The 12,077-nt window shown below is 41.5% G+C and overlaps 1 protein-coding gene across 3 annotated transcripts in view; it reads right to left on the reverse strand.

The window, feature by feature from the left end:
- Nucleotides 1-7,164: 7,164 nt before the first annotated feature.
- LOC132111449 (muscarinic acetylcholine receptor M1-like) overlaps nucleotides 7,165-12,077 on the reverse strand; it is a 94,630-nt gene continuing 89,717 nt past the window's right edge. For all 3 annotated transcript variants that reach the window (XM_059518749.1, XM_059518747.1, XM_059518748.1), the window contains exon 3: nucleotides 7,165-10,037. In XM_059518749.1, coding sequence (XP_059374732.1) covers nucleotides 8,231-10,018 — 1,788 coding nt within the window. In that variant the 5' untranslated portion in view covers nucleotides 10,019-10,037 and the 3' untranslated portion in view covers nucleotides 7,165-8,230. The remainder of the gene's footprint in view (nucleotides 10,038-12,077) is intronic.

Here is a 12,077-nt window from a genome sequence, read left to right on the forward strand (position 1 = left end):
CGATTCCGGTGACACGGCGATGTGTGATGTCGCTAAAACTATGTATGTCAACCGAATTCTCCTGACCTGAGTCCGGCTGGGGATTTGCACTTCCCGAGAGACTGTCACGACGGATGCGTCTTTGACCAACTGGGGAGCTGTTTGTCAAGGGAGTTGGCACATAAACAGGTTGGAATTACTGGCTGTTTTTCTGGCTCTCCAGTATTTCTTGAATCTGCTGATCGGCCGTCATGTGCTGCTCAGATCAGACAACACAGCGGTTGTGTCATATCTGAATCATCAGAGAGGATTATGCTCTCGCCCCCTGTGCAGGCTGGCAAAACATGTTCTTTGTTTTTCAGAACTAAATTCTATCGATCCGAGCTGTTCATGTCCCCGGACGTTGGACTTTGGAGCGAATTTGCTATCCAGGCAGACTCTGGAGCAAGCGGAGTGGGGAATGCACCCCCAAACGGTAGTCTCCTATGGCAGATTTTTGGGGAAGCGAAGTGGTTTTGTTTGCGTCAAACACGACTACGCATTACCCGCTTTTGTTCTCCCTATGCCCTCCAGCACCCCTGGACTTGGATGCATTAGCCCACAACTGGCCCAGGACCAGTTTGTATGCGTTTTCCCCCAATCTGTTTGATTTCGGCGGTATTATGCAGAATACGGGTGGACAGGGTGGAACAGCTGCTGCTGGTGGCTCCGCGGTGGCACACACACAGCCGTGGTTTGTGGATCTGATCAATCTGTTAGCGGGCTCTCCATGGGAGATTCCCCTCAGACAGGATTTATTATCACAAGCACAGGGACTGATTTGGCACCCGAGGCCAGATCTATGGAATCTGTGGGCGTGGCCTCTGAGCGGAGTGAGTTCATATGTCCCGGTCTTTCTGCTGAAACTACCGAGACTATACTGAATTCTAGAGCAGCTTCTACGAGACGCTTATATGCTTTCAAGTGGAGACTGTTTACGGCCTGGTGTGAAACTCATAATATGGATCCAGTTTACTGCCCAGTGGCGTCAGTACTGGAGTTCCTTCAGGAACGTTTTTCGGATGGAGTGACATCAGCTACCCTAAGGTTTACGTGTCAGCCATTCAGCTTACCACGAATATATAAATGGTGCCTCAGTGGGCCGTCATCCACTGTTTCTCGTTCATACAGGGTGCGCGACGGCTGAGGCCTTTTCCGCCCCGTGCGAGTTCCTTCATGATTTTCCATTGTGTTGCATGGTTTATCAGGGCATCTGTTTGAGCCCTTGGAATTTGTTCCGGATAAATCCTGACTTTATAGCACAGACTCTGTGGAAGTGTTGTTGCGACCAAGGCCTAATTATGTCCCTAGGTCACATCTATCTCTTTCGCTTTCAGCAGGTGGTCCTGGAGGCTTTTTCCCCTGCTGTGCCGAAGTCTGGAGATCTAAGTCTTGCCCTGTGAGAGCTTAAGACTTATTTGGATCGTACTGCCCCATGGTTGAGTCTGACCAGCTGTTGTCTGTTTGGACAAAGGAATAAAGGCCATGCGGTTACAAACAACGCATGTCCCATTGGCTGGTGGAGGCAATATATTTAGCCTATGAGGCACGCGGGCTCGCTTCGCCCTTAGGAGTAAAAGGTCATTCCACGAGAGCAGTGGCTTCTTCTCAAGCCTTTCTCAGTGGATCTTCTATGGATGATATCTGTGCTGCGGCAGGCTGGTCCTCACCGAGCACTTTTATCAAGACTTACAGTCTGGATGTGAGGATGGCTCTTGGCTCCCGGGTTCTCTCCGTTTGAGCAGATGCTTCCTTGGATCCCAGCTATCAGGTACGTCAGGCGTGATGGTATAGCGTTCCCGTAGCGGTGACGTCACCGCAGCATTGAAGTGACCTATGAAAGGGAACATCTCGGTTACGTATGTAACCTTGGTTCCCTGAATAGGGAACAAGATGCTTGATAGCATTCTTCTTCAGTCAGGAAATCTGAGTGAAATGGCACGCGGCACCAGGTATATATATGCGTACGCATGCATGGGCGGTGCCACGCGCTATTTGGCCAATAGGATTGGCGGGATGGTATAGGGCTTCAGACATTCGTCACACCGAAGGTGTTCCCATAGCGGTGACGTCACCGCAGCATCTCGTTCCCTATTCAGGGAACCAAGGTTACATACGTAACCGAGATGTTTTCACACAATTCACCTATTTGTATACCGCTGTTTTCACTGTCATAAAAAGGTGCTGATGACTTCCTTGTTCTATGTCCTCCTTCAGAAATACGTAAAGAGTTCTGATTGGGCCAGCGGTTCCTGTGTTGTGATTCGACAGCAGCTGAGCGCAGACTGCCTTCCAGGTAACGCGATTGGACTAGTTTTGAGAAGCAAGTGGTAGGAGCAGGAGCATGTGCTGGAGATGTACTTATAATCACAGGAGCGTTTTTACTGACGAGATGCGCATGAAAATCGCATTCGTTTTTTTGCACAGCCCTAACATCTAGTTAACAAAGCTAAACAGCGTTGCCCTTTGTGTAATAAGTTACAGAAACTGTTAAACGCACCAACTTAAATAATAAAATACACTTACCGGTTGTGGTCCATAAACAACGCCTTCTCCAGACAAAGGGAACTGCTCCATCTTTCAAGAATAATCTTTGTGCGAATCCGGCATTAAACTGATTGAGATTGAGGAAATTGTCCTCAGCAAGCTGTCCTCAGCAAAATGTGCTGCACATAGTTTTACATGTGGATTATAATTTTCGGGAACCGAGTTAAACATAAATTGTAACCATTAATCTCCAAGTACAGCGTCCCTGGGAAGACCAAACAAAGATGATTGGACTCCGAGATGAAAATAACAGCGTTTCAACGACATGGCGACAAACACAAACGCAGCTCTTCCTCCTTCTCCGTCGGAGCACAACAAGACCAGGCCCCTTTTTGTGAATTCATGTGGGCGGAGGTTAGTTAAAAAACTGTTTAGTGACGTCATTACTGCAGGAACTAGAGGGATGTAGTCCAAACGGGTCGTTTTTTGTAGGCGAATTCTGTTAAATAAAATATCTCGCTTGGCATTGAACTTTGAGCTTTAGAATTTTAAAGATATTATTTATACTCTACCAACATCATTACACACTAACTAAAGTTTAAAACATGGGATCACGAAGAATGGGACCTTTAATAGAAATTTATGATTTTGTGAAATTGTGCATGATGAAATATGAAAGGGTGTCCTTATAAAACAAGAGACAAGAATTGGATGGTCATACAAATGGGTTTATCCAACCACTTCCTGTGGGTGGTTCCCTGATACAGTCACTGAATGACTGCGGAATCCCCAAAGCAAGAATACAGGAACACAGTCTCTCAACATCTTGTGCAGCACTATCATTTTCAGAACCCCACTGTACAAAGCATCTCTCAAACAGAGAGAGATCTGTAAGAGAGTGAAATTAACAATATTCAAATTTAAAGCAATATAGAATGTGAAAATACTGCATTTGTATGTGACTGCTAATGTCTTCTGTGTTACAATATGTATTAATTTTTTTTTTTTATCACTGACCCTGACTGAGTGATGCTTTGATCCAGAAAACAAATGAAGTGGAAGTTGTGGAACTTTTGTCTTCATAATTAATTTCACATTCTGAATCAAGTAGAGGCTTTTCATCTGGTAAACTGATGTGCATGTGTGTGCACATTTCTGAAAGGAATATCTCTCCACCCCAAGCACGAACTACTCTTCAACAACTTCGTTCTCATTTATCAACTGTACACAAATTCAATAGCTCATCCTGGAGTCTTCCATCAAGGCCTGGTAAATAGGCTGATTTCTGTTTAACATCAATAATAATAATAAAAAATAATAAAAATAAGCTCTCTTTCTACAAAACATGACTCATTTCACTGTTACATACTCTGATGATATAAATAGCTTGATGCTTGCTCAGCTCTTAGATCTCTCAGATTTTTGTCATTTGACCTATGTTTTCAGGTTTTCAGGTTCAAATCTTAAAGGTTTAAGTAAATGGGTGCACTATATAAAAACAGCATGTAAATAGCCTGATGTGAATTAATATGTTGAGGTGTCAGTTTATACAGGAAGTTGTTTGTAATATACAGTGACTTTAGTGTTAATCAAAAACCATAGAAAAAAATATATTTTTGGTTTAATATGCAGAGCACATTTAACCTTGGGATGAATAAGCATTTGAAGCTTCAGTGTCTTCAAGGCTTTGTAAACACATTCAGATATGGATGCAAGCTTTGTGTCTACCAAATAAAAAATAGCCCCCTAATAGTGTCCATAATGTGTTTTTTTTTCTCAGTCACTAGGAATAAACCACTTAAAAAAAAGTGTGTGTACTGGCGCACTGACTCAATGAGCAGGAAACCAGAGCTTTATAGCCAGTAGCTAACTTGTGTCTGTGTATGTTTCTTTGTGTGTATGTGTGTAGTATGCATATCTGAGAGCCAGATTTTATGTTTTTTGACTGCTCACTGAACCTTGAGAGGAGTGAACCAGAATATAGAACAATAAAAGGAGAAAACGGATTTATGTCACATCCTGGCAACCAGCTCTTATGACATGGAATTACACATCTTAAACTTTCCTGGAATCAGTCTTTTGAAAATACAAACTTTTGTGATTTTTCCAAGTATGTGTTTCCAAGATATGTTCCAGCATCTTTTTGTTGGTCTGGACACCAGTTCTCTATGACTGTGAGTGTGAACATTGATTTTTATAAATCAAAACACACACACAGACAACACCTGAAAACACACTTGGAAAGGTGGATGGAGTTTGCCTGGATTTTAGGGTCTGGAATTCATGATCAATAAGCTCTCCAAACCATTCAACATGGCAACCCACTGGACCTTCAATGCTATAGGACTGTTGTCTCTGTGCCCTCCAGCTTCCTGCTCTCTAGGGGGCAGCTGTGGCCTAATGGTTAGAGAGTTGGACTTGTAACCCGAGGGTGGCAGGTTTGAGTCTCGGTGCTGGCAGGAGTTGTAGGTGGGGGAGTGAATGAACAGCACTCTCTTCCACCCTCAATATCCATGACTGAAGTGCCCTTGAGCAAGGCACTGAACCCCCAGTTGCTCCCCGGGCACTAGATAAATAGCTGCCCACTGCTCCGGGTGTGTGTTCATGGTGTGTTCACTTCTCACTGCTGTGTGAGTGCACTTGGATGGGTTAAATGCAGAGTACCAATTCCAAGTATGGGTTACAGTGAAAGTCTTTTCACAGTGTGCAATAGTGCAATAGATGTACCACTGCTTTTCCTTATCTGTTGGTTGGAATACTCTCGGTGTATTCCACTCTCGGTGGCTGAGTGGTAGCTGTAGAGGTCTGACCCTGATCCCTCAGTCCCTCTCTCAGCATTGACTTCTGTCATATCCAGGGTTGACTGCCTGCTTTTGGCCATGAATTGCTTATGTCAGGCTTGAGACCCTCAAGATAGTCACCCAATATTCCACCATTGCTGCTGCTGCAATCATGCATACTCTTAATCCTAATCCCACCATCCAGTACATCCTCTTTGGACAAGCCTTTCCGGGGGAGGCCCTTTTTATGATATGGATGTTGCACAATATAGAACCTTTGGAACCCTCTGATTTGGATTTTGTTTTGCCCGAGTCACCTGACAATAATTTTTTTTAAACTACTTGAGATGTTCATGGTCTCATGGTTCATGTGTGTGATACGGCTGACTTTCTCGTTCTCTGTGCTGCTCTCTCTTCTCTCCTCTTTTCCTTCTTTCTCTCTCTCTTCACCGGCGACAGCAGCTGCTGTGATGATGCAGGCTGCTCTTCCTCCATTCGTTTACTCTCTCTCTTAAGGGAGAGGAGTGGAAACTCTCTCACAGGACAGGTAACTGTACCTCTATCGTCTGAATGGTTCGCATCTTGATTCTTGCTATACTGACCTGAGAGGAGGACACAAATTGATCATATCAGAATTACATATATTATTTCCTCACACCCCAGAAAGCAGCTAAACAACATTTGTGTTGGCCTCTTGAATTAGGCTGTGGATTTCAGGAACAGTGGTCATTTTGTACACACTCCACTCCAAACTTCATTTAAATGTTTTCCTCAAGGCATGAAACTGTTGATGTCTTGTCACATACAGATGCATCTCTCTATTTAACACATAATTTTCTAATATATGATTAACCTAGTCTAGAAGGTCGCTGCTAATCTGAATTGATCTGCCCTGGATAAAGAATGAACAGGAGACCTGTCTAACAAGACAAAAGTTAATACAGAGAGAAGTACGAAAAGAAAACACATACTTGCCTGGATGAAGTCTCTAGTAAACAGAGAGAACAAGAAAGTGTTTGTGACATTTGCTCTTCATCGAATCACATGAATACTGTCATCACATGGCTTCTCTTCCTGTTACATGCCACCAATAGAAAGTGATTCATCTTCTTTCATAAGACTTGACTTAAAATAAACCAACAAACAAGTTTCCACAAACGTGCATTTAAAAAGAGCAATGATGCATTTTAAAATTGAACATTTATTTTGAGAAACAGTCTGAGGATAAAAATGCATTTTGTACTGGGCTGTATTTTTTGTAACATTCAACAGTTATCACAAATCTGACGTAAACTCTATCATTAAACTCTGACTTGTACACAGCCCATCTGGAACAAAACAAGAACACAGCAACAAATAACACAATGCACAGAAGCTCAATTTTAAATTTTATCTTACAAGGCCTTACAAATCAGACAGCCTCTTTTCCAACGTAAAACATAAAAACATAAAAAAAAATACTGTTTCCAATACAAATGGTGGGTAAGTTACAAATCAGGCGATTATTATTTCCTTAAAACACTAGGGTTGGAACTGAATGGCAAGTGTAACATTTGTGTAATTTCCAATCAAGCTTTAATTTTTTGTGAAAAAGTTTAATCGTGTATTTTTAGGATACGTAAAATGCTATGAAATTAGCTTTAGCATGAAAAAGGATTCCATAGATTGCATTCCATAAATGTAAATATAATTTCAACTGCAGTATGTTTTTAAACTCTATTAATGTTATTAAAAACATAATTTGAGATGTGATGGAAATTACACTGTTTATATGACATAACGTTTCAGTAATATGACAATGCATGAATTGTAAGTTCACTGCTGGATATAGTTAGTGGGCAAATTGAATAAACTTTTTTTGTTTTAAGAGATTTTATTTTCTCCACAGTGCCAAAGGAGCCCACAGTTGAAGAATTCACTTTTGATTGATAGGTCTGTATTTTGTGTGCTCCTTATTAAGCAAATCTGCAGCTACTTTAGGTAACTAATTTGGCTGATGTTAAAAACTGTCATTTCCAAATCTGTTGGTGACAGAGCAAACAGTTTGGTTGCAAATGGAATTACATTCCAACACACTAATGTCAAAATATGGAAGTCCATTAAACAGTTAAAAACATTGTTTAGGTTTTATAAATGATTTCACAGCTAGCCCAGTTTATTCAGTGCACAATCTCAAAGTCCAAACATAAGGCATTCCTAACATGTTCAATGTGCACTAAAAACCTACACAACAGCTATTAAAATACTTTTAACAAAACAAATGTAAACAACCACGCTTTATACAAGAGCAGCTTACGGAAGTGCCATTTATGAATAACCAAAAGGAGAGAGAGAAAAACCTATAAACTGTTTAACTGTGGCTCACATGTTGCAGAAGAACACTTACACTTACAGAGACAGCAAAGATACTGAACCTCTGTGAGGCACGCTTTCACAGAAATCAGCACACTTCACTTACAAAAAGAAATATCTTCACTGTAAATACTTTGATATACATCACCTAATTTAAAAATCGTAGTTTCTGTTGACTGACAACGAGATTTAATATTCAACCCCAAATTTTTCAGACAATTAATTGAGAGTATCACATCCGATCAGCTCTCTAAGGTTCAACATATACAGTCTCCACTTCTAATGTACTTTTTAATGTCACAGCAGAACTCCTGAAAGTTGCCACTCCAGATTTGGTATGGCATATAAAACATACACAGGAAGTACTGATGGCCACAGCACTTGCTCAGTTGTGCTTCAGTATCACTGAAGCTCTTTTTACGCTAAATCACAGTGTCTTAAAATGTTACAATCTAGTGAACCGGGATAATAAGTGACTGAACTACACGTCCACGTTGAGATTCACACATTAAAGCTTCAGTATATAGTACAGATACTAATTAGGAATTACCCCTCGCAATTTACATGTTAGCATTAGCAAATTAGCCAAGTTGCTATGTGGAGTCTGTCGGTATGCTCCTGTGAAACTTCACAGTCTGTCTTTGTGGAAAGCTTGGCTTGCTTTTTTTCTGATCCCAGCGACAAAGCAGGATCATCTTGAAAGTGCTACGAAATGTCTTGTTGCAAAGGGCATAGCACATAGGATTTACTGTACTGTTAACATAGCATAGCCAATAGCCTAGCGCCCAAAGGTTCTCAGGTATGCAGCCATTGCAGAAAGTGTTAACTAGCACCATGATGTTATAAGGCGTCCATGTTATAATGAAAGCGAAAAGAATGGCACTTAGAGTTTGCGCTGCTTTCTTTTCTTTTATAAGCGACATGCGCTTCCTCTTGGTGATTTGCGTCCTTGCGCGAGCTGTGAAACGTTTAGCTAAAGCTGCCTCTCTGAAAGTTATGGGTGCTGAGGGAGATTTGATGGTGGTGCTGGTGCGATCTACGTTCGGCTCTGTCGACGACTGTATAGCAGTCATCGAATGAACATTACTAATGCTTCCGATAAACTGCTTGTCCCCGTTGGTGACGGAGCGTGGGATGCTGCCATCCCTGTCATCGTTCAACACAGGGGGCCGTAATGGATTTTCCTCTGTGTCCAAATCCTCACAAGAAGTGACCTGGGAGTTTACAGCTGCCCTCATGCCAGGCAGATTGAGAACGATAGAGAAGATTGCCCGCGTGGTGGACGGCGCACTCTCATCATCGTCAGATGAGCCTGAATGGTCAGCTGACAGTCCAGCATCGTTAATGTTCCAGCTGTCACTGCTACTCTGATCTCCCTCCCGGTGTGGCCCACCTTTATCCCTTCCACCCGACTTCCACCCCCAGCAGTGGAATCGCCCACTCAGGCCGTGAACGGAGCTTTGTTTGTGGCCAGGTTGGCCCAGTTCGAAGTTGCTGCTGCTTCTAGAGCTCCCCCCAGTGGTGTGGAGGTGGAAGTGCGGCCGCTCGACACCTCCGAACCTTCCAACTGAGCCTTGTAATCCTGCAAGTTCCCGAGAACGATTCTCTGTCTCTTTGTATATTCGCCAGTATAGAACGCTCATTATCGTCACCGGCAGGTAGAAAGCCGCCACCGCGGTGCAAAATGTAATAATAGGCTCGGAGAGAAACTGAATGTAACATTTATCCAGTGGAACGGTTCTTTCTCCTACAAAATACTGCCAAAACAAGATGGCAGGAGCCCAAAGTATGAGCGACACAAACCATGCCAGGCCAATCATCACTCCTGCCCGCTTTGTGGTACGTTTGGCACGGTATGTCAGAGGCCCTGTGATGGAGAAATATCGGTCAAAGCTAATGACCAGCAGATTCATGACAGATGCGTTGCTGGCTACATAGTCTATTGCTAGCCAGAGGTCACATGCCCAGTTTCCCATTGCCCACTGGCCCATGACAATGTAGGTGGTGTACAAGTTCATAGAGATGACCCCAATGATAAGATCTGCCACGGCTAAACTAAGTAGGAAGTAATTGTTAACCGTTTTGAGCTGGCGGTTTACCTTAAATGACACCATGACCAAGATATTGCCAATAATAGTAATAAGGGAGAGCAGTCCTGTAAAGACAACGATTAGAATGACCTGCCAGAGTGAGTGACCACCTAGAGGATCATAGGATTGACCTTCAACCTCGAAATTACTCCCATTGAGCTTGAACACGGCACTGAGGTTGATGAGGCTTGTGTTCTGGAGCAGTGGCCACGGAGTGGATGCCAGGTAGACTTCCACTCCAAGGATGTTGGATGGTGAGTACAGGCCCAACTCGGTGCTGTTGGAGTCCATAGTGCAGGCCGGGCATATTCTAAAGAAAAAGATAAAAATTATTACTTTGAGTTTATTCATTTCAGAGTTATGTATGTTACATGTTTGCAGTAACTGCTCTTTTTTCAGTGGTTTTTAATCCTGGCCATAGGGACCCCCTGCTCTGCACATTATGCATGTCTCCCTTATCGGACACTCAGTTCAGTTCATGGATCTCTCTCTTTACAAGCTGATGATCTGAATCATGTCAAAAATCAAAATGTACATACATCCTATTTACATATTATTGTAGCCCATTTTGTACCAAATACATGTTTTCAGACTTTAGCCATGTCTATGTTTATAAGCAACTGGAAAAAAAGTAAGGGCATGTCAAATATTCTCCAGGCCCTCAAACCCCCCCTAGACCTCATAGGGTTAAATAACTACTCTTAAAAGTTAGTCATCTAATTTTTTCTTTAAGACTAGTCAAAATAGTTTTAATTTGGTTACATAAAACTTAAGAGAATCCAAAAAATAATAGTGATTACCCCCGGCTAACTGCTACAGTAGTTGGTCAGACTAGTTAAGACACTGTCTTAACATAGTTATCTAAACAAAGTTTATGCGACTGGCCCACTGCTTTATATAATGTAGTTGAGCTAACTAAATAAATGAAAGATTGCTGTTGCTTTATATCTACACTAGAGGACACTGTTGATCTATTAAATCTTTTTTAAAATTTGCCTATTGCAATTTGAAAATTCTCATTAAATCTTTATAAAAGACTTTTAAGTGGTATTAACTCTTAGAAGATATTTCATACTTCTTCTATGGAACTTAAATTTCACTGTACAAAAGTGAAAATTACTCTTGTCCTACGTGGGTTGGCCTTATAAATAAATCCAGCCTTTCTCCTAGAAAGTGTTGCCAGAACTGTAAAAACTTGTGAATCACAAACAAGCTCCAGTATCTCATTAATGGGAGAAAAAGTTACTTGGTGAATTTTTAGATCAGACATGAATCATTGTAATAAGGACCATTTTAATAACATTAATGATAATGTTAAATTATATTGTGTATAAGTCAAAATGAATACATCTCAGATTTGAGGCTTACTGAGTTATGAGAGAACACAAAACAAAAAAAGTTGGGAAACACTAGTCTAGAGCAACATTCTGAGCCAATGGACCTATAACACTACATTTAAAATAGATATTAAGATATTGATCAAAACGACTGTTCTGTATACATAAATATTAACCTTTGTCTCACTCCATTAAATATGAATACAATGTATGCTAAAACTAGTTCATATGCAAAAAGTATAAGCTCTGCCTGTACTTTCAACTAGCAGATCAAACATGTTCAAAACCATTACACCCCAGTTAAAAGTAGATCCATCTGAGAGACTCTCTGAGCTAGCAGACACAGGAACAGCAGAAAAAAATGTTAACATCGAGAAAGATGAAAGATGGAGGAGGTATTCCATTACTTAGATTCTGCAAGAGGAAGTTGTTGCAGAGCTTTCCCAGAATGCCTCACACAAATGCACAGTTAATCTCACTGATAGGGGCAGAGAATAGAATGTAACTGGCTCATGGCCAAGGACGGCTGAACGTCTCATCTCTTCAGATGAAAATGATATTTAGTTCTTGACCAGAAGTTACACACATTTACACACATTAAAAGGTCGAGGTACGCATATCCAAAGTGTCCTGGTCATGTGCAAGATCTAAAAATACATAAATAAAAAATACAAAAGATATTACACAATTACACACAAACACTTCTTATTTCTGGGAAGGGGGTTGGGGGAGGGGGTGCACCTTAGGAAGTGGCAATCCAACTTCAGAAATAAGTCAAAAAGGCTGTTGACTGCTGCTCTAAAAAAGGAAGTGTGACAATCATAAAGCATCAATAAACAGAACATGCCTACATTACTAAATATAGTCATACTCTTTAAAGGGAAAGAGCTGATTTTGAACCCAGAACATCTGTCTCTTTTTCATCTTGATAAGGCAGAGGGATTTGAGGGGAAGACAAAGATGAGAGTGAGATGTAGGTGAGATCCAAGATTAGGGAACAACAACCTGATCAC

The sequence above is a fragment of the Carassius carassius genome, chromosome 31 (assembly GCF_963082965.1).
Source record: "Carassius carassius chromosome 31, fCarCar2.1, whole genome shotgun sequence".
In the NCBI taxonomy this organism is placed as follows: Eukaryota; Metazoa; Chordata; class Actinopteri; order Cypriniformes; family Cyprinidae; genus Carassius; species Carassius carassius.